The sequence below is a fragment of the Sebastes fasciatus genome, chromosome 7, assembly GCF_043250625.1.
Source record: "Sebastes fasciatus isolate fSebFas1 chromosome 7, fSebFas1.pri, whole genome shotgun sequence".
NCBI lineage: Eukaryota > Metazoa > Chordata > Actinopteri > Perciformes > Sebastidae > Sebastes > Sebastes fasciatus.
In genome coordinates this window covers 31,538,617-31,562,793 of record NC_133801.1, presented here as the reverse complement: position 1 = coordinate 31,562,793, position 24,177 = coordinate 31,538,617, and the positions used below count along the sequence as shown (strand labels likewise).

At 41.6% G+C, this 24,177-nt stretch overlaps 1 protein-coding gene across 2 annotated transcripts in view; it reads right to left on the bottom strand.

The window, feature by feature from the left end:
• LOC141770603 (neurobeachin-like) overlaps positions 1-24,177 on the bottom strand; it is a 286,789-nt gene that overhangs the window by 101,337 nt on the left and 161,275 nt on the right. For both annotated transcript variants that reach the window (XM_074640308.1, XM_074640306.1), the window contains 4 exons: positions 18,782-18,843; positions 12,474-12,538; positions 9,323-9,431; positions 6,264-6,430 (listed from right to left, as the gene is read on the bottom strand). In XM_074640308.1, coding sequence (XP_074496409.1) covers positions 6,264-6,430; positions 9,323-9,431; positions 12,474-12,538; positions 18,782-18,843 — 403 coding nt within the window. The remainder of the gene's footprint in view (positions 1-6,263; positions 6,431-9,322; positions 9,432-12,473; positions 12,539-18,781; positions 18,844-24,177) is intronic.

The window sequence follows — 24,177 nt, the reverse complement described above, 5'->3', positions numbered from 1 at the left end:
TCCTCTATAAAAACACATCAGGTTTGATCAGGCGTCTTTCGAATGCCAAGTGTGAAGTGACTGTATGGCCAACATCATGATCAGATTACCACCGAGGGCTGCAAATGGTACACAGGACTTTCATCTCTTTAATTTCGCCATTTCTTATCATCACTGCACTCAACACTGTCGAAGACGTGAGGATGCTGAGCTAAGATCCAAATGCTTCTAGTTATTGGGGATGACTTTTCTTTTGTAGATTGAGAGATAGAGGAGAGACACGCAGAGGAATGGCTATTGGACAAAGACGAAAGGGAAACAACACAGCGGCAACAAGATTAACTCCAGGTCATGTGGTGTAATGAAGACAGACGTGCGCGATGGGACGAGGGATGAGGAGCCGTACTGTACTGCGGGTGAACTCCCCCGGATCGCCAGCTTCGTGGATCCCCATCTTTCATCGGAAATGGGGCACGGTCAGGCGATGCCCGGCTCAATTTCAGCGCCCGATGAAATTGATGATTGTGTGAATGGGCCTCTTTCCAGAGATAATTAGCACAGTGTGCAAGGTTAAGAGTGCCCCGCGGGAATAGAGCCTGGTGTAGGTCAAGAACAAATGCAAGTAGAGAGAATATCAGCTTGCGAGAACAAAGGAGCATCATGTTATAAATAAGATCCAATTAAATGAAGAAGAAAAACATTAGCACGTGCAAGCTGTTTTAAAAAGGAGCTGAATTTTATTGCATCCTCTCTGGATAGTGGACTGGAAAATGAAAGATGGTATGCAGAGGACTAGGTCAGACCAAAAATAGCTTTGGGGGAGTAGGCAGAATAGAAACCTCTAAAGTCTGCATGCAATGGGCACTTAAGAGATACACTGATTTTATAGTGGTTTCTAGAATTACCTAATACTACTATATTCTTACTAATTGTAACAACATCCATTAGATTGATGACAATAATTTACAAGGAAAGCGAAGAAGAAGATACACATTTTGCTACTCTGGATGTCAAAAGGAATAATATTTTTGAATTATATCTATTATATTGTCAGGCTGATTTTTGTTTATGTTGGTTGAGGACCAACCGGGGACCTTGGCCTTTCTTCTCTGCCCCAGAGGGGCCATCAGACCTCAAACCCTCCGAGGCTGTGCGGCCCTCTTAAAGGTGCTCCCCCCATTGTGCTGGTGGACTTCTATTAGAATTGATAACCCTTTCAGGCGAGACCAAATACTCCGCGCGCATCGTGAGTAAAAAGGTTCATTCCATCACAAAGTTATTATCCACGGGCAGATTGTTACCATTCATCAAGTGTGAGGGATGAAACTCACTGTTAGTCAAGGGAAACGGCTGTTTCACTGACTTGCCACAGATCAATATGTGCCGCCATTTTCCTTTCTCTCCCCTCTGCTACAAAAAAGTAATTATACAGAAGAAATGTTGACAATCAATAGACCAGTCAGGTAAGGTTAAGGTCTGCTGTGGGGGCCGGCGGAGGCTCCTCCGTCAGCTGTCACCGATGATGCTGCTGATGTGAACACGGACGCCCGCATGGGAACAAAGGGAGGTTTGTCTCCTTCAGACCCTTTTACATTTCTGTTAGGGCGGTTGTGTCGAAACAATTAGTACCAGAGGAGTGCTGGCGAATGAGTGGTAGAGAATGACACAGGAGATCGGGACTGTTTCAGTCAGTAGTCAGTAGTGTGTAGGTGTGCCTGGGTATCTGTGTAACTAGGCTACATCACCTACACATGATGTAAATGGTGCAAACATCAATAAATGCACAGTCTGTATACAGTATTAAGAAAGGTGTCTGTGATGCACAAACATTAAAAGGATGCTTAAAAAAAAAAAGCAATAAAAATGCGAGTATCACTAGGGCTGCCAAAGTTAACGCGCTAATAACGCTCTAATAGCGCGCTATTCGCGATTTTTAGGTTTCAGCCGGCTCAGTTTTAAAGCTACTTTAGAGTGAAGATCATATGAAACTAGAAAAACCTAAAGAATCCACCGGTACCAAACATGTCATACTAGCTTGTCGTGAAGGAGGTTAAATAACGCTTCAAAAGGTATGCTAAATTTTGGCGAGGAAAAACTGGCATGGCCATTTTCAAAGGGGTCCCTTGACCTCTGACCTCAAGATATGTGAATGAAAACGGGTTCTATGGGTACCCACGAGTCTCCCCTTTACAGCTGTTGTTGCCTGTTGGGCTTGAGTTTGCCATGTTATGATTTGAGCATATTTTTGATGCTAAATGCAGTACCTGTGAGGGTTTCTGGACAATATTTGTCATTTATTTGCGTTTTTAATTGATTTCGAATAATAAATATATACATATATATATACATTTGCATGAAGCAAGCATATTTGTCCACTCCCATGCTGATAAGAGTATTCAATACTTGAAAAATCTCCGTTCAGGTACATTTTGAACAGATAAAAAATGTACGATTAAATATGGACAATCATGAGATTATTCCTGATTAAATATTTGTATCGATATACCTACTTATGACCTGTCTGTGTAAATAAAGAGTGTATTTTAAAATATTAGATTTTTTTAAGGTGTGCGAAACAAACAGTGAATTTACTCTTCAGTAGCGTGAGAGAACTGCAGACGGTATCGTCACAGTGAGGTCGTCCCGTGCTGCAAAAAGTGGTGGACGACATTATTCTTCAATGGATTCATCAGCCTCGCCTTGACATCTACTTTCACTTTAGACGAGCCTGAACTTTATAATCTACTGGCAGGGTTCAGAGGTCAACAGCAGAGGGGACCAGAGGGCAGGGAAAATCACTCTCACCCTGGAAAAAACTCTGACATCCAATTTTCAACTTGATTTATCAGTGTAAAGCTAAAATTGATAGTGTGTCATTACTGGGCAGGGAGCTGTCTTGGAGAGACGTATCAAAGCCTCCTCATTTTGATTTAGCGCGGCGGATCAATACGACCCTATACTGTTTCAATTTGAGGGGTATTGATTTTCCTATGCTGACTCTATACGGGGGGACATTCATCATCAAGCAAGCATATAGTATGATCTAACAGGGCACCGCGGGGCCTGATCTGCTTATTCTTCACCCAGATCACATGACTGCAGAGCAGCTGTTTTTCGAGCCTCGCGCAGAATATTTCCTTGTCGCCGGCTGTCGTCGTGCTGCAACGCATTCGGCACAAAGAGAACAACGGCTCAGAATGGAGTGGCCTTCAGAGATGCAGATAATGTGCAGATGTTTGTCTGTAATTCAGAGAAAAAAACGGATTCATCTAATGGTAGGTCAGGCGGTTATATCAATCTAATGAACACACACTGGTAAAAGAAAAAACTATTAACGCATACGTTATACTAGCTTCTGCCCCCTGCCTGCCTAGGAATTATTTACTTTATAATATATTCTAGACAAATAATAAATATCCTTTGGCATGTCTCCAGGCAGAACTTAGGAGGCTTAAAAGGCAATTTCTGTGCATGAGGGTGAAAACAAACATTAACAACTAAAATCTCTCCCTCTCTCTCTCTCTCTCTCTCTCTCTCTCTCTCTCCCTCTCTCTCTCTCTCAGACATAACAGACAGCCCCCTCAAAATGCTTGAGGGCTTTATATCTTACAAGAGCAGCATAAATGGGAAAGTTAATGTAGCATTGAATAAGACTAAGCTGCTGAACTGCAACACTGCCTTGAGCTGGTGAGCATATTGCATCATTTTTCTTCACCAGCAGGTTACCATTAAATTTGAATTTGTTGGAAGTTTTTGCGGTATCATTTACAATGCGCCCACGCTCAATAACCTTTTGTTTCAATGCAAATGCTGTGCCTCTGAGAGGGGCTCCATAAATATTTGAACAAGAGCCCAGAATTCAATCCAATAGATTTTGTCACGGGTGCTGCTGCTGAGGTTCAGTCAGTTTTATGAAAATCTGGGCTTGAATACTGTAGCATTCTCAGTCACGGCCAAAATAGTTTTTTTTTCATTTGACAACATCTATAACACGAAACACAATTTTTTTGCACATGTTCAGTTTCTCTTTAGTAGTTAGAAATTAATCACAACAAATTAATGGCCTCTTAGAAAATTGGATATTATGATGCATGTAGACAAAGCGGCCACAGTGCATAATCTCCCATGAATCCATGAAAGAAGAAACCAAATGTAGCTGCTTATGACATCTGCTGTTTTGGGGGGAAACTCTTTGAACTTCCAAGTCAAAGACATAAAATATAGCTGTAAAAAGTCATTACGCCAGCTACAATAGTTTTCATGCCAACGGTGAACATGGTTAAAGATATGAAACAAACCCAATTTCAGTGAACACGGTCGAACATCTGCATTGTATTTTCTAGATTTAATAACAAAACCAAAGCTACTGTTTCAGCAAAGAGGCTAAATTTCTGTTGGCAAATCAGCAGTGGAGGGTTGTGTCTTTTAAGTGCCTGATCTTGCGGAATGCAGCTCACAGCACAATTAAATACTTGGATTAATGTTCGGGTGAACATTTTATTATTTTGCTGTTTATTGCTGCATCTGACCTGCGTTCAGCAATGTTGGTATTTTACAGACAGAAATGAGTCGACAAGCAGCAACTGAAGTGTCCCCATTCAGGGTTTATAACAATTGCATATACTGTATGGCTGTAGGGTTGTCACAGTTAACGCCACTAATTTCTGCGATATCAATCTTTCGGAGGTTGTAACAGGTTTTAAAGCTAGAGTGAAGGTACTGGCGTCATATGAAACTACAGAATGTAAGGAATCCATTGGTACCAACCATGTCATACTAGCTTGTCGTGAAGGAGGCTAAATAATGCTCCAAATTTATGCTAAATTTTGGAAAGGAAAAACTGGCATGGCCATTTTCAAAGGGGTCCCTTGACCCCTGACCTCAAGATATGTGAATGAAAATGGGTTCTATGGGTACCCACAAGTCTCCTCTTTACAGACATAACCACATTATGATAATCACATGCAGTTTAGAGCAAGTCATAGTCAAGTCAGCACACTGACAGCTGGTGTTGCCTGTTGGGCTGCAGTTTGCCATGTTATGATTTGAGCATATTTCTTTATGCTAAATGCATTACCTGTGAGGGTTTCTGGACTATATTTGTAATTGTTTTTTGTTGATAATTGATTTCCAATAATAAATATATAAATACATTTGCTTAAAGCAGCATATTTGCCCACTTCCATGTTGATAAGAGTATTAAATACTCAACAAATCTCCCTGCAAGGTACATTTTGAACAGATAAATGTGCAATTAATTTACGCTTAATCGCGATTAACTATGGACAATCATGTGATTAATTAAGATTAAATATTTTAATCAATTGACAGCCCTAGTAAAAAGTCATTACGCTAGCTAAAATAGTTTTCATGCCAACGGTGAACATGGTTAAAGATATGAAACAAACCTAATTTCAGCGAACATGATTCAACATCTGCATTGTATTTTCTAGATTTAATAACAAAACCAAAGCTACTGTTTCAGCAAAGAGGCTAAAATTTCTGTTGGCAAATCAGAAGTGGAGGTTTGTGTCTTTCAAGTGCCGGATCTTGCAGAATGCAGCTTCACAGCACAATTAAGTATTCGGATTAATGTTCGGGTGAACACTTCATTCGCTTGCTGTATATTTCTGCATCTGACCTGCATTCAGTGATGTTCATTTTTTTACAGATAGAAATGAGTCTGCAAGCAGCAACTGAAGGATCCCCAGTCAGGCTTTATAACAACTGCATGTATGCCGTTACATCTGCTACAGATACTTGTTCAAATTCTCAGCCCTTAGCTCAGTACAAAATACAAACAGTATGTTGTAACACCTCTGTTTGCCATGTGGATGCAGGTGAGAGGCGGGAGGCAGCGCAGGAGAGCCCGCGGTTATTTTAACAGGGCCCGTGGGGAAGTGTGCAACTACCACCAGGTGCTGGGCTGTGTTACTGAGAGGGTCAATGAATGCCTGGACAACACTGCAGAAACACCCCCAACCCCCCTCCCTTCTTCAACCTCCTGCTATCCCGGTCTGTCGGAAGACTGGCCAATCAGCTGTCCCTGGGGGATTAAGCCACTCCACACTGTAATTGCGTTTGCTGACCCGACCGCTGACCCTATCGGATCCTGGGAAAATGACATTAACTGGTGGTCCGAGTCCATCACTGCAGAGTTTCGTGAACCAGGTAACTTTGGTCCTCTCGGGTTGGAGCTAACGTTGAGCAGGTATACGGCTCGTGTTAAAGACTTGATCTGGCCCGTGTTGTGAAGGTGAACCTGTACAAGCACGAGGGCTTACCTCTGGGCCAGCGTCCCCCAGGCGCCGTGCTTGTTGGTGAGGATGTTGACGATTTTCTGCTTTAACTGGTTGGCCGTCACATGGTCTCTGTGTTTAGCGGCGCTGAGCAGGTGGTCGCACATTTTCTCTTCTTCTTTTCTGTCCGCAGCGTATTGGGCACAGTTGGACTGATTTACAATAGAGAAGAAAAAAGAAAAACATAGTGTGAACCTCATTGTATATTTATGGCTTTCAATACAGTATCCACTGCTAGAAGTGATGTCTGACATTGCACTAATAGCATTTGAGAATGTTTTACTTGAATAAAGTCGGAATAATATATACCCTCTAATGGAGCATTTGTCACACTGAAGAATGTTATGGCTTCATTCAACACACTTGAGTGCATAAAGATATTAGTGGACAGCTGAGAGATATATTTCTGCTCCCTTGGAGGAGTGTAGTAAATCATGAAGGCAGTCCATTCCCTAACTGCGGACAGATGAGGCTCCCCGCTAGGTAGCCGTGGATGGTGCTATTAAAGGAGAAGGGAAAATACTCTAATAGATCCACAAAGAATATAGTCTGTCAAGGTTAACAAATCTACACTGCCATTATGCCAAGGGATATGTTATTGTCCCATATAGGAATGCTGTAAAATGTAAATATGCAGCTATTTTCTAGAACAAAATGTAGGACACATTGACTTCTGTAACTTGCAAAAATTAAATAAAAATATTAGTGATACCGTAGTCCAAATAATGTGTGATATCTAAGTGTCAGAATGATAAAATAATTAAAATTAATTAGCCACAATGCGAAAAAGGCGATAAGTAAGTGCAACCCTCCAAGTGTTCCAGGTGGCTAAAAGTAATCTGGAGGAGCACATCTGACCCCATCTTTGCTGCTAAAACAAGATTGTCTCACGACGCCACCCTGGGGGGAACTCTTGCTAATATTCAAAATCTAATTTGCCAACAGAAGCTGGAAGTTAATTGAATTTCCTGCTTCAAATTTGAATTCTGTCAGATATTATACTTCAACATATTCTTCATTCGGCGGATAACTCAATCTCCGCTTGTCAGCTCGCATCGCCACACGTGACGCTGTGACAAATATCAAACGTTATTTATCACTTTAAAGCGTATGACGCGTCGTCCCTGACACCGACTTAATTGTAAAGATGTCTTATCTGCGTCCCGAATCTTCAATCTGGGAGAGTGGGTAATAAAGTAACATCAGACCTAGATGAAAAGTGTAGGCTGTCTGGAGTTGGCAGACAGAACGGATGGGGCCAGGTACACTTCCCCCTTCTCCTGACATTGCATATCTAGCCGTCTCTTCCAGTTTATCTAGCGGGTCAAGGATCCTCAAGAACTGTATATCAAGCAGCTGTTTGAGGATGGCTGCTCTTCCCAGATAAGAAACTCATCACTCCCCACATGTATACGCTGCTAAAAGAGCTGGTGTGTGTGTCGCTGTGTGTGTTTGTGTGTGTGCGTGCTTGCAGGTTTGTGTGGTTACAAACATACAGTATTTGCCTTTTAATGTTCTACAATAACCAAACAAACTATTTTACTACAACAATATGTCTTTTTATTTTGCTGTCAATCTCTGTGGAATTTATTTGTTGACTAGCTTGCAGGGTTTTTTCTTTTAACACTTTCTATAAAGACCACCATTAGAGCAAAGCTAAATACTCATTACTGCAAGAAAATTAATATTCAGACATTGCTTAAATCTTGTTAGCTTTTCCTTTCATGTCTGAAATCAGAGTGGTTTGATGTGGGTGGGCTAAATACAGACTCAGGAGGCTGTCCCCTGAGTTGGTTGGCAAATATCATATGAAAATCCTAAATTGATATTGCCTGTATTTCCCTTTGCTACCAGTAATTAAATCATTTTATAGGCATTGTAAGCGTGAGGAGTTAATCCTCGGGAAGACACAATTACTGAGCATATAAAGCTGAAGGACATTTTATACTAATAGGATTTGTTTAGAGTTCATTAGAAGATTGACAAAATACTCTGTTTTCTAGAGAAGAGAGTCCAATTTTAATTTGGAGAACCAGTGATTGGTAACTGTTGATTATACTCTTTTTTTGTACAATATTTTGTCAGTAGTTTGATTCTGTGCACAACTTTACCATTTAAAGGTGCGAAATTCAAAATTCTGAACATTTCTATTGCCTCCGCATGGCTCTCAACATGGCAACGGCTGAGCCAGCGGCTTATAGCTAAAGGTGCTCACAGCTAAAGGTGCTCACAGCTAAGGGTGCTCACAGCTAAAGGTGCTCACAGCTAAGGGTGCTCACAGCTAAAGGTGCTCACAGCTAAGGGTGCTCACAGCTAAAGGTGCTCACAGCTAAGGGTGCTCACAGCTAAAGGTGCTCACAGCTAAGGGTGCTCACAGCGCTAACAGTGTTTTCCTGAGGGGGTGGGTGCTACGCTTCCGCTGCGACTTTGTTGTCCGCAGTATGAGAGCAGTGCAGAGCGGCGTCCGTAAGCTAGTCCGAGGGGCACGCTAACATGCACTCAAAGGCACAGCTGGCCCATCTACATAAACAAAGCACAGAGAAGACATTACTCCACTATATCTTTGCATAGCAAATTTTGCTGCTATATTAAAGGTGCTCTACATAATATTCAGAGCATTAATTTAGCAGCAAATAACTATTTGCTTAGTTAAGATATAGAGGATTAATGTCTACCAGAGCAGAGAATGAAGTCACTCTCGTGTGTGTTGTAATCAGAGCTTCTCTGTGCTTTGTTTACGTGTCCGGTCCAGCTGTGCGTGCCTTCTAGTGCATGTGAGCGTGCTCCACTGGCTAGCTCACAGCCGCCGCTCTGCACTGTGCTCAAACGGCGGTTACAGCTGATAGTGCTGTCGCGTAAGCTTAGCACTCACCCCGTGGTTCCCCCTCAAGTTAACGCTGTTAGCTCTGTTAGCACCATTAGCACAGCTGTCGCCATGTTGAGAGCCATATGGAGGCAATAGAAATGCTCCCGATCTCGCATTTAGCACCTTTAATGCTATCGTGTAGATGTTCAGATGCAAGACAGGATGGCACAGTTTATACCTCAAACTCTGCGTGTTTGTGGACGTCCTCTGCTCGCTGTCTGTTCAGGATGAACTCGGCCTCGTTGGCAACCCGAACTATGTGGTCCTTCATGGCATGGCACAGCAACCTTTAATATTACAAAGAATGTTAAATGCAGCGTACATTTATAGAAATACACATATTACCAATAATAAGGAAACATCCCGTTTTTATTCACTAAAATTTGTTGCGATGACACCCTGAAGGAAGGAGCATGGTTAAGGCAAATCTAGCTTGTCAGGATCGTGCAACATTGTGCTCGTTGAAAGAGCAGACTAGTAAACAGCATCATCTGTCTGTGTTATGTTGCAAGGCTGCAGGTCAATGACAGATCCCTCTGTAGCATTAAGGAGGGAATGGGGCGTCATTAGAGCATCGAAGCCTGTCTGGCACACTCCTGATTGACTGTGCATCCCTTCCCACTGACCAGAGCATCAACCCAGCGCCTGTATTGCTGACACGTCTGGCCGTGAACAACTTCTCACATGGCTGACTCTGGAGGCTCCGTGGTCTCCGCCCACATTCACATTTAAATCTCAGCATCTTTAATAATTGAGAACACCCTGGCTACTGTGTGCAGATTACATGCCATTTTACACACCATTAGGCTAGCTTTGTTTTAATTAAAGCAGGCCCTGTTCCTCTCCAGTGCTTGATACAGATTGTAATTTCCCTCCTGTCCCATGGAGAGGCAGTAATCCCGAGGCTGCATTCATCAGCTGCTATTGCCTCTTTAACTGTTGACAAGCACTCATTAATAGACAGACGTTCACTGTTCAAAGACAGAGGCTGACAACACCGAGCTTTGTTTTCAAACCAAGAATAGATGAGAAAGCAAGATGACGAGTGATATATGGAGACGGAAAAACAGATATGCGAGCTCTCTGCCACATTTTTGTCTTAATATTTCATAGATAGGTAACATTGATCAATACATTTGGCCTGGATGTGACTGATCATCTATCAGAATTGTGAAACGGGTCTTTTGGAAGTGTTAAATGTGTTGGTCTATAATCATATATTTTGTCTTTATCTTAACACTAGTCGGGGGTCATCATTGTGATCCCTGTAGCTTTACTTTTGAGACTTTAGGACACTGCCTTAACAGAGCTGTGTGCATAAAATAACACTGCATGTATTGATTTGATTTATTCCTTTATTTTAGTGTCATGCTTCAGATGAAGCTCAGCCCATTGGGGCTTAAAAGACACTTTTCCTAGGCAACAAATGTACTTAGTTAAGATCGCGGTTTGGGTTAAAATAACACCGGAAGTGGCGTGACTTAAGTACGGAGGTTACGTGACAAAAATGCTTAGTTAGCTTTAAGAAAAGATTGCGGTTTGGGTTAAAATAAATATGAAAGTGCTGTAACTTTACGAAAGTTACGTGACAAATAAATCAATTTTGACTTGTGGTTTCACAGGGGACATGAACACCGGTCTCCTGGGCGGAAGCCCTTTGTTTTTTGACCCACCCACCCAATCCTCCTCCTTACGCGGCGTTCGCCGCTCTCTATACTTCCTGGTTCACAATTACATGGATTACATACAATTTGATTTTGCGCTGACCATCACAAAACAAATGTGAAATCCTATGTACACTAATCAATAAATTAAATGTAGTGACTATTTCAAAAACTGCTGTACAACTGGGCTGAAACAGAACAAAGCAAAATATACTGTATCTTACATAAAAAGCTGAGCTTGCCTTATTTTCCAGGCTTTAGAAATATAATTTGCAATTTAAATACTTCAACCTTAAATAACCATTCCAACGTCTGTCCATTGTCGGCCCAAAATAGCTCAGGTTTTTGCCCAACATCAAACAATCCTCAAATCGCCATATAACGTACAATGAAAGATGAAATTACATTACACAACATCTTTAAGTTCACAAACATTGCATATCCTATTCTCTTCTGGCATAGCTGTGAGCCAGCCTACCTCAACAGCAAGGGATAGGATACCAGTTCTCTACTGAGCACACAATAACCTCTGGCTTCTAGTAAGAAGTGTATGATGTAACACAGGGCTCAGGACCATAGCCCTGCTTCATCTGAACATACGATCTAAGCTTAGCTTTAGACCGTATATCATTTGACTATTTCTCTCTAAAATTGAGGGATGGCTTTTGTTTCACCATATTAACGTCACAGCAAAGCATGTTATGAAAGATATACCCTAAAACCACCTCCCTAAGAATCAAAAAGATGTCCTTTGTCCCAGGATGACTGTATGTATTTGTATATACTGTATGACCATGGAAACCTGGGGCAGTTCTCTCACATGGATGGTGGCTTTCAGCTACAGTCATGCTGCAGAGGGGCAGCGGTAATAATAAAGTAAAGTGATCATTTCAGGGCATTTTCGGCATGTCTGAAATTGCTTTCAGACAGCTGCATGATGAAACAGAGGAACAGCACACAACTACCTGCTGTATGAGTTGTTGCACATACAGCAGAAACAACGTCTTTGTCAGCCACGCCTCGTAAGGCAAACAGATTTACCAGCTACCTCTAGATCTGTCTAGTTAAGCAGAGCAGGTGTGCAGAGACTTGAGTAACACTTGGAAAATTATGTATCTGTCAGCAGCACCCTGGACAGCGCCGTGTGGCCCTGCTGACTGCAGCTCTTTGTTCCAGGGCCAGCAGGGGACTCAGGAGAAGCCCGGCTGGGCTGCGAGCGAGAGCCCGGGCACAGAGAAGGTCTGGCCAGATGGGTCAGCAGATGGGCACGGAGGCTGAGCCGCCCCTGATCTGCTCTATGGAAAACCCTGAGTCTGGCCACACCCAGAGACCAGACGAAGAGGGAGGGAAAGAGAAACACAGACAGTGGGATGTACAGTAAAACATGCAGAGACAGAGATATAACAAGAGAGGGTGACCGCACTCTAGTGTTGATATTCTTACTTCATCCTGTCACCACAATCTTATTTACCGTTACCCCCTACAGAGCAGCAACCAAGAGGTTTAGAGCTAATTTATGACTTGCCACTTGGTCTAACAACCTTTTTATGGCTGCCAGGGAGGAGAGATATTTTTAAAAAGCACATACTGATAACAGAAGGATGAATAAATGACTGCTTGGCTGAGTGATTTAACTTTATGTATTAAAGTGAATGGATACAGTACCTTCCTTCGTTGATCAGCTCAATGAAAGCCAGGCCAGCGTTCTTCTGAATGGAGTTCTGCCATTCCTGAAATGAAACAATTTGTGATCCGTTACTTACAGAAGCTCTGCGTTTCTTGTTTTGTTTTTGGGCTATAAATAGTTTGTTACAAGTTTGGAAGAAAAACAACATAACAGCTTTACTTAAAATTAGGGCTGTCAAAGTTAACACGATAATAACGTGTAAATGAAAATCAATTTGACGTCACTAATTTCTTTAACGCATCAACGCAACATGTGATTTTTAGGTAGTAGCTCAGTTTTAAAGCTAGAAGCTAGTGAAAATACTGGTATCATGAAACTAGAAAACTTATGGGAATCCATGGAACAATGTCATACTAGCTTGTCGCAAATGAAGGATAAATAACGCGCCAAACTTGGCATGGCCAAAAGCATATTTGTTTAAAATAAATGCAGTACCTGTTAGGGTTTCTGGACAATATCTGTAATTGTTTTGTGTTGTTAATTGATTTCCAATAATAAATATATACATATATTTGCATAAAGCAATTATATTTGCCCACTCCCATGTTGAGAAGAGTATTAAATACTTGACAAATCTCCCTTTAAGATATATTTTCAACAGATAAAAAAAAGTGCGATTAATTTGCACTTCATCGCAATTACTTATTGACAATCATGCAATTAATCGCAATTAAATATTTTTAATCAATTGACATCCCTAATAAAAAAAATAAGGACATGTAAGACAAAATAAATAAAGGATTATGTAACGTGTAAATTATGTACATAATGCTACAACATATAGCAAAATATATGTAGAGAAATATAAGTAAATCACAAAAATAAGAATAAGAAATGAGAATATAAGAAATATGTACAAATATGTGCGTTAAAGACATACAATATAACAAATAGCCACGGCGCAAATAAATTAATACAAAATGCTGAGAAGTGGGATCTATTAAGTGTGTTAAATATAAATGCAAGAATAGTATAAATATTAATTAAATAAGAATATTTCTTGAAATGTACAGTTGAATTAATGCACACATTATTGACAATACAGTTGAGATGAATCAGTAAAACATTTCATCCTTATAATCTATATTAGATGTGGGTTTAGAAGCTGAAAGTTAACACATTAATGGAAAAAAAAACACTTTCTCAAACAGCTCGAGTTAAAATGAAGTGAAATGAGTATCAAAATACCCCTTTGATTCCAATATGCAACAAGATCTTTCAGAAATGCATGACGAGAAGCACATTTCACCATCCGCATTGCATATTTCAACTGTAATCTAGATTACATTTCATAGTTTGTAATTCAAGCGGGTAGTGAAAGCATTTCGTTCATATATCCTTTGAGAAAAAAAAAATTGTGGCTGTAAAAAGCTGAAACCCTGCACAGCCAGCGGGACCATCCGCTCTTCCTATGTGAAAAGATCTGTAAACAACACGGGAGAGATGTAATTGTGGGATGAAACTGTATCCTCGCACTTAAACACAGCCATTTCCTCTGTCCCTTAGTGACAGATTACCGAGCAGGCTCGCTGAGCCCTGCAGTGTGCGCCTGGAAGGGATCCGAGCCCTGGGCCGGAGTGCCAGCACTTGCTGTCTCACAACATGCTCTGGAAATGATTAAAAAGCAGTTTGAGAGCGCGCCTTTCACTGTGGGAAATCCAGCTCTCCTGTACCCTTCACCGAGGTGCAAATGGAAGAGAAAACAGAGAAGGCCACAGTTCAAAAGAGGAGGGGAAACAGAGGAAAGTGAAGGAGAAATGTTTTCCGTCCCGAGGGCTACAAATGTGTAGGCAACTCTCGGCTATTCACATGAGCCTTTGAACGTGACTATGCATTTAAAATGTCCAGAAATGAATATTATTTTCATTTCTAGCAGAAAGAATATATTGTGGATGTATAATCTGTAGATGCAAAACAGTGTCAATGTCTGGACAAGGTAAGCAGCATTTGTTTGTAGTACCAGAATAACTGACATTGACATTATTATGTATGGGCATGTGTTTTTGTACACAGTTGTCGTGCCTGACACATACCAGCTCACGCAAGAGTACACAGTCTGACCCTACAATGCGTTAAGCCGGGGAGATGGTGCCGACAAACTGCTGAGCATCTGGTCTCCAAATGTTCCCCATGACCCCCTTCTTCCTCTGCTACAGTATCTGCCTGGAATAAGCTGTTCTTGATTTGGACAGGGATCACGTACAACCCGTCTTCTGAGGTTCCACTCGCACCGCGCTCACGTGACAAAAACAAATACAGAAATCGAGGCAGATGTGACACCGGGGCGTCGCCAGGAAAAATGGCAGCGGGTCGCCGGAGGTATAGCATGAACTAGTCAAATTTGGTATCTTGTCTGAGTTATGCTTGTTGACAGCTGAGATAGCACTTCAGAGGCTCTCTTTTTTTCTTTTACTGAATAATAGAGCTCCCAGAGGAGGCTGCCTTTGATTGCAGAGATACTTCTGCTGCCCATTTGAAGGGGAATTAGGCATGACGTGCACCTCCGTAAAAAAAAAGAGACTTGATTCTTGATGTAAATGCAGACTATGACCGGAGTGCAGCACCTCTGGCCGTTGGAAGTTTGTTTAGTAGCTTGGATATTTTCAAATTTAATTTAAAACTGCATTAAAAGGTACAGTGTGTAGGATTTGGCAGCATCTAGTGGTGTGGTTGCGGATTGCAACCAACCGATACTTCTCAGCTCACCCCTCCCTTTCCAAGACTGCGGTAACGTGAGCCGCAGAGTGCAAAACCGTGGTAACGCCGTTCACCTCGCTCGTTCTGGTCTACTGTAGTAACATGGCGGAGCAACATGGTGGACTCTGTGAAGAGGACCCGCTCTCTATGTAGATATGAAGGGCTCATTCTAAGCTAACGAAAACACAACGATTCTTAGTGTCAGGTGATTATACACTAAGGAAAACATAGTTATGAATAGTCTATTCCATTTCTGCTAATAGATCTCCCAAAATGTTACACACTGTTCCCTTAATTGAGTTTTTGGCCTTTAGGGGGTAGAAGAGCTCCACAATAAACCGAGAAACAGCCTTGACATATTGTCTTGAGAAATGAAGCCAATCCTTAAGTGTCTTAAACTTGCATTCTTTCTAATAGCCAGCAGGGGGCGACTCCTCTGGTTGCAAAAAGAAGTCTGATTGTATAGAAGTCTATGAGAAAATGAGCCTACTTCTCACTTGATTTATTACTTCAGTAAACATTGTAAACATGAGTTGATGGTCTCAATCTCTAGTTTCAAGTTTTCTTCAATACAGCATGATGTTCATTTAGTAAATTATGATCCCATTGAGAGTCAAATAGACCATAAAGCTGGGAATGCTTTAGGGCGTGGCTGCCTTGTGATTGACAGGTCGCCACCACGGCGTTGTCTGGTCTGGGAGTTGTCCGTGTTTTCATCTTGCATCCCTTTCACAGTGTGTATTCACTGCATGAAAGTTAATTGTAACATTTTTTCTTATTCAGCGTTCGGTTGTACTTAGCTCCACCCTCCAAAACGGCCAAAACAGGGCACTCGAGGCTTCAAAACAGCAGTCCACAAACCAATGGGTGACGTCACAGCAACTACGTCCACTTCTTGTATACAGTCCATGGTAAAACCAAACAACTTGCTAAAGTCTTGCACTGTGAAACGTTGGATAGTCAACGGTGATGCTGTAGGTTCACTTGGAGCAATGGCACCACTCTTTCATCTATCTTCCAAAAAACCCACCACCTTTTGATGGACCTAAAATCCCACAACTCCCATCCCACAGAGCAGTTTTCTGGCCTTGAGAAGATTTGCTCTCCTCCCACTTTCATCTTCCTGAAATTCAGCAGGGCACTAAGTATTTGTGGTGTTTCAATCCAACCTGTCAGTGTGCAGGAGCTTTTATCTACTCTGCTTTACTCTCCACATCTGGAGGCCTTCCATCACTAAACCTCTGTGGCTCCACTCTCTACCACCTCCCCCCCACACACCCCTGTATGTTTAAGCTGTTACAAGAAACAGAGCTGCTTGACCTTTTCATTCAGCTGCCCGGGCTGAGGAGAGACACACGGTGTCTGCAGCCGCGGCCAGCCACACGATGATTGCTGTGATTAGTATGCATAAATAAGAAAAGGCACATCATTAGCACTAATTCATTCATAAAACTGACAGGTCACAAAACAGAGAGGGACTAAAGGTCGGCTAAGTGCCCTCTGCGCTGTCTTAAAACATTAATGTTGAAATATGTGAGGAGGGATATGTTGAAGTTGGCAGTTTATAGTGATGTCAGCCACAGCTCTTCAAAACTTGCTGTGGTTTGTGAAACCAAATACAATAATTAGGATTATGTGGCATATTATTCTGGCATGTTATTATCAGTCAGAACAAACATATGTGCTCATGATGAAACAGCTCTGCATATATCAGCTTTGTCACCTGATATACAGAAGACACTGATAACAATTATTACCATTATTACAGTGTGATTTTTAAATCATATTAGCTAGCAACATAACTGGATTCATTACTGATGTTGCAGCATTAGGATACAAAGCAACAGCTCATCTCTATTTGAGAAGTTGTAGAAGGACACCAGGCTGTACGGTCCAGTTTCAAGGCCTCGCTGTCCGATCGATATCTCAGCCAGGGTTTCATCCCCAGAGCCCCTAATGGCAGGAACCTCTGGAGCTGCAGTAATGCTATCTGTGTAAAGGGGGGATGGACTCAGACCCTTAACAGCATGCTGACGCTCTCATCTGCAATAAATCCCAGAGCTGGAAAAAGCAACTTCCCACAGATACTCCACAGACAGAAAAGCAAAAAGGAGCCCGTCAAAAAGCTTCAAAAGAGCGACAATAACTCAACGCTGGCTGCCCCGTTTATGTACTGTTTTTTTTTAGGAAAGCCCCTGAATAATGGCCTCCATATAACAGAGGCTGAGCACCCTGCTGAAGAGGGCTTTGGACTGCGGATACCACGGAGCGCGCAGAGTGGCAATCCACCTCCTCGAGGCTCCGGCCCTGCAGTCTGGATCCACAAAGAGGCACCAAGTAATGGCTTCCTTATGGGCTCCCGACGCAAGACTGATGGGCTGACAGAAGGTATGTTAAATATCTCCTGCTCTAACTGCTACATCGGGGCTTTGACCTTCTCTAAAACAAGGGCTTAACAAGAGATTCAGAGGGTCAGGGTGGAGGTGATCAGTCACCAGCGGCGTTGCATGAGGTGGGGCTCGCTCTCTAAAAGGAGGGCTCTGGATTAGAGCTCCGGGGTGTAGAGAGACAATCGCTGGATTCTCAGAGAGCTGTTTGTGTCTGTGTGTCGTCATCGGTTTGGATGATTCGCTTATGGGACATTTAAAAAAAAAAAAAAAAAAATACACTGATAAGCAAAGCTTCAGTGTAGATTAAATAACTTGATCTCTGATATAAAACAGTGCCCTTAGCATTTAACAAGGAATTAACCATACATTTACAAAATATCTGCACTTTTGACCGGATATTTTTAGCTTGTTGCGAAGGAGGCTACATAACACTCCAAACTTGAGCTACATTTTGGTGAGGAAAAACTGGCATGTCCCTTGACCTCTGACCTCAAGATATGTGAATGAAAATGGGTTCTATGGGTACCCACGAGTCTCCCCTTTACAGACATGCCCAATTTATGATAATCACATGCAGTTTGGGGCAAGTCATAGTCAAGTCAGCACACTGACACACTGACAGCTGTTGTTGCCTGTTGGGCTGCAGTTTGCCATGTTATGATTTGAGCATATTGCTTTATGCTAAATGCAGTACCTGTGAGGGTTTCTGGACACTATCTGTCATTGTTTTGTGTTGTTGATTGATTTCCAATAATAAATATATACATACATTTGCATAAAGCAAGCATATTTGTCCACTTCCATGTTGATAAGAGTATTGAATACTTGACAAATCTCCCTTTAAGGTACATTTTGTACAGATAAAAACAATGTGCGATTAATTGTCATTAACTATGGACAATCATGCGATTAATAGCAATTAAATGTTTTAATTGATTGACAGCCAAATTTAAAATATATCTTTTAAAAAGTTAGAGGTGAGTGTAATGTATTATTGCGTTGACCATGTCCAATTTGAAACTAGCTCCTAACAGATCTCCACATAGTGTTGACAGAAACGTTATTATATTAAATTAGAGAAGCATAGTAGAGAAAGGCATACAGTGTTACACAGGGGAAAGAAGAGAGGATGGGGCTAAAGAGAAAAAGACAAAGAGAGGCTGAGATTGTGAAGAGGAGGAGAAAGAAAAAAAGCTCACCTGAGAACAAAGCAGCATGACGAGCTCCACCACTGAAGTGCTCGACTTCATACACACCAGACCTGCCCAGACAAAACAGATGAACAGGATTAGAAATGAACCATGAAGCTAGTATTCAACATATCTGTGGGTATAATCTGTAGTTATTTCATCAGATATGCAGCAGTACAAGATAATCATTTTAAAATAAATATTCTGACGTGCAGCATAGAACTTGGATGAAGCTGTGTTGTTTTTGGCTTGAGGTAAATTCCAGGCACTGATGAGCAATTTGTAAGCCCCCTAAATTGTACTTCCCAAGTTGCCCATCATAAAACTGTAAAAATAACAAATTTGCATGCGTACAGAACAGATGCGCACATGCGAGCACCCCCTCCACACACACACACACACACATCTACCTTCACACATGCACACACGCTCAGAGAAGTGAACACAGACATTCACAGCTTCTCTCCTCGTCTCCGCTCCGTAGACGGCGAGCCGGCAGAAGCAGACAACTCTCTAATGAAACAAGGGCAGGTGTGAAAAGCTCATTTGCAGAAACAATGGCTGCAACCGGTCTCGTCTTCTGCACCTCCAGCTCCTTCTGTTGCACTTGGCGAGAACCATTAAAAGGTGCAGTCATTAGTAAAAGGAAAGAATTCAAAGTCTCCAGGACTCATTACAGGCTGGCAGGAGTAGAACTCTGTGCCACACAGCTGCCGTTGTTTCATGGATGACGGGGAGTCGGTCAGAGGAGAGAATAAAATGTTCTGAATCTCAGATTTCAGTCGACGTAGTTGCACGAGATGTGCACTGTACAGTATATCTACAATTTAAGGAATAATAGTATTCATTATGGGCTGTTATCACAATGAGTACATTCTAAGGGAGTGACACAACAGCATGCAGAAGAGTCTGAACCTTTCAGAGGGGAAAACAGACCCTACACTGTATAACTTAATGGTGTATTGTACGTAGGGCTGCAAGTAACGATTATTTTCATTGTCGATTATTTTCTCGATTAATCGATTCGTTGTTTGGTTTATAAAATGTCAGGAAATGGAGAAAAATGTCAATCAGTGTTTCCCAAAGACCAAGATGACGTCCTCAAATGTCTTGTTTTGTCCACAACTCAAAGATATGGAGAGAAGTAATAGGAGTAAACAAACCACAAAATATCCACATTTAAGAAGCTGGAATCAGAATTTTGACTTTTATTTCTTTAAAAAATGACTCAAACCAATTAATTGATTATCAAAATATTTGGCAATTAATCTAATAGTTGACAGCTAATCGATTAATCGTTGCATCTGCACCCTACTGTAACTGCACTGTGAATACAATGTTGAAATTAGCTATAAAGCAAAAATGTCTCTATTCAATTTGATTTTCGCCAAACTAAATTGTAGCCTCACCACTAAAATAATGCGACAACGCGATAACGCAAATTTGTAACGCCACTAATTTCTTTAACGCATTAACGCAACTTGCGATATTGAGGTTGTAGCGGACTAAGTTTTAAAGCTATTCATACTAGCTTGTTGCAATGAGGGCTACATAACGCTCCAAACTTGCGCTACATTTTTGTGAGGAAAAACTGGCATGTCCCTTGACCTCTGACCTCAAGATATGTGAATGAAAATGGGTTCTATGGGTACCCACGAGTCCCCCCTTTACAGACATGCCCACTTTATGATAATCACATGCAGTTTGGGGCAAGTCAGTCAAGTCAGCACACTGACACGCCTGTTCAGCTGCCGTTTGCCATGTTATGATTTGAGCATATTTTTTATGCTAAATGCAGTACCTGTGAGGGTTTCTGGACAATATATGTCATTGTTTTGTGTTGTTAATTGATTTCCAATAATAAATTAAATTTGCATAAAGCAAGCATATTTGTCCACTCCCATGTTGATAAAAGTATTAAATACTTGACAAATCTCCCTTTAAGGTACATTTTGAACAGATAAATAATGTGAGATTAATTTGTGAATAAGTGCGATTAACTATGGACAATCATGCAATTAATCTCAATTAAATATTTTAATTGATTGACAGCCCTAAAATAAAGCAAAAAATGATCCATTCAGTTCTTGCCAAATCAAATTGCAGCACCACCACCAGAATTCCAAACACAAGACAAGAACCTCAAATGACACTTAAACTCTTTTAATATAGAGACTGGACAACAACAACATATATAAGTTAATATCACAACGTGATGTTAACATTTAATTGACGTGGTTTTGATTGTGTAAATGCTGTACAGTATAACAAGGAATGCTAAATATTCAGAACACTGGATGGATGGATCTTTTGGTCTCTATTCATGAGCGGAGAGTGTCCGAGGGAGCGTATTGTAAATACTCTGAGAGGATGTGACCCTTCTCTTGTACACAGAGTGCCACCGCTGACCTCTTGTTATAGCAGTGACATGCGGAGCCATAAGTCAGTCCGCTCTGACACCGGAGTCAGGTGGCCAACTGACCCTGGCCTTGTGCTGGTAGACAAACTAAATGCATTCTATTTAAACACGGCCTGCCAGTCCCTTCCTGTAAACAGGGCAGGGTTAAGGCACGGGTGAATGTGGCATTGTGGGGCAATACGCCGGCAGGCCGGGCCACTCAGGGGACAGCAAGGAGCAGGCGGCAGGCATCACAACAGCAGCAGTGTTCGCACACAGGACTTAGCCACCAACTCCAAGTGTAAAGCTCAGGGTGCACTCGATATAATTGCGGCAGTGACCACGTCTTCAGGGGGGGTTGAAGGAGTAGGGTGAGGCGAAGGGGCACACGGGGCACAGGGGGGCTTGACCCCGGCAATCTAAGGAGTGATGGATGACTGGTAATTACTGGTAAATGGAGCGCCTTTGCACTACAGCACAGTATTTCAACTGTGAGCCTGGGAAGGGAAGAAAAGGAGAAAGAGAGGGAGGAATGGCTCAACCATTTGGACAAACACGCTGCAGCTGGGACAAGCCGGAGTGGCTCGATAAAATTAAAAAGATTTAAAATGCTTTAAATAAATCTGTGCATTTGTTTTGTCTTTTTGATAAAGATGCTCTAATTCATGTCAGGAAAAGGTTGCACTCCTCACCGAGCCAGACAGGGTTAAACGCGTCTGGTGAGGAGCACTGAGGCCCGAGCTGTCTGTCTACGACCTTGTTTGTGGGGTTACACTCTCAGCTCAGCTCTGGTTTGTCAGCTTGGTCAGTCTGCTGACAGACTTTGAGTGAAAGGGTAACAGACATATTCACACTTGTCAAGGCCATGCTACCTGATTTTGCATTCCTCTCCCCCTGAGTTTGAGTGAGTAGCCTTGGCCACATGTGCATGGCATACCCACAAGGCTATTTACATATGTATATTTATGTATGCTATATGCATGATGTATGGAGGGGAAAACTACTGGTGGCTGTTTGTGGAACTTTACTGGCTGGTATGGAAACATTGAAAAAAGTAAAAAAAAAAAAACAGTAATACTTTAAATGTCCTTTTAATGACTGTAGACGAGAACTTAACTCATATATTTTTTAACATGATTAGTTTAAACTGGTTTATATCTTTCCTAAGTTGATTTCTTTCTAAGCTTGAATTAAATACCAGTAACAAATCCAAATAAAAAAAATAAAAAAATGTTCTTCAAATTTCAGAACTTGTCAAGTTGCAGTTTACATCCATGTCTGTCCAAAATTAAAGATATTCCAATACCATTTTTTTCCTTCCCGATACCGATTCTGATACCTGAATTTGCGGTATCAGCCGATACCAAGTGCCAATCCAATACCATCATGATAAAAAAAATAACGTTATCATTGTCATTATTATTCTTATTCTTATTCTTATTAATAAACAGCTGTTTACTACTGACCATGTACGGATGTGATATGATTACTATCGTTGTTGTATGGCCTGGCTCAGGATAAACCCTTTTGTTAAACATAAACAAATCCATACAGAGAATGAATGCAACAAGACTTTCTTTTATTATTCAGTTTTACTTGTTGGATTTTCCACTGTGAAATGTCACCACATGGCTGACATTTTCCTGGCTCTGACTACCGTTACACTCTCCACTAGCAACGCACTGTTGTTGTTTGCTATCGTCGCGTGACAAACTAATCGGCAATCATTTCTTGTGGCATTGGCAGCCATGATACATCCAGGGCGACAGCACAGGGAAGGCTACTGTTTTCGGAGAAGTAGAAGAAGAAGAAGAATAGATTTCCGGTTAAACAAGTTGATTTTTTTTCTGGGTTAATAAATGATGGTATTGGATCGTTGGGGAGACTGGCGTACTCGCCAGATACCCGATCCTGAATTTTGGGCAGTATTGGACGCATTTCCGATACTGGATCCAAAATGTCATCACTTCATTTTATCCTAATATTTGTGTGAAATTGGCATAATTAGCATACGAATTCTTGAGTTATGGCCAAAAACGTGTTTTGTGAGTTCAGTGACCTTTGACCACCAAATTCCAATCAGTTCATCCTCGAGTCCAAGTGGACGTTGGTGCCAAATTTGAAGAAATTCCCTCCAGGCGTTCCTGAGATATCGCGTTCAAAAGTATGGGCCGGAAGAACAACCCCAAAAACATAATGCATAACAAATAAGCTAAGAAAAACTCAATATAATATTTGACATTGTGTTATTTAAAACCCTTTAATATTGGCAGAAATTAAATAATTGGAGTCATTTAAAAGGTAGCTGCTGGTGTAAACAGTGCAAACACACAAATAATACTCTGCTCAGGAAAATGGACACGTGTCGGACAACTTCTCTCCGGATCCGGCTTTAATAAAGTCACAGGAACGCATTCTTTCAGCCTGCTGTCACTCTCTGCATAGACTCCTGAAACTAATATCGCTTTAACTTACACTTAAAAGAAAAGACTCTGGCAGTGAGAAAACGCAGAGATATCATTTCACTTTGTGCAAACTGCAAGTCAAGAGAGTGGTAGGCCACACACGTGTATTCCTCACTGTGCACGCACATACAAATGTCTGCAGAGACTATCACATGCACGTGTGTGTGTGACTGTGTGTTCTGGTAAATGCAAGCCAAAGCAAGCATTGGGAATAGAGTGGCAGAGCACACACATGCAGGCAGACAGTCGCTGAGGTTAGGCACAAGTAGCACTGAGAGAGGCCTGAGGAAGGCACTGGGAGCCTTCACACAACCGCCAGGAAATAAGACTGGAGCCCAGAGTGGAGTGCAGCAGCAGGATCACACACACTTCTGCAAAGCACCATGCACAACCAAGCCAGTCAGGCCAGCACTTTAAATATATGCAATGTGACTGCTGCAATGCCGTTTAAAGTAAAATTACGAGGCTTTTATGGTACAGACATTAATCCTGAAGGCCAGAGAGTACCAAGTCTGTGCTGAAATATCCATGAATCCAGGTTT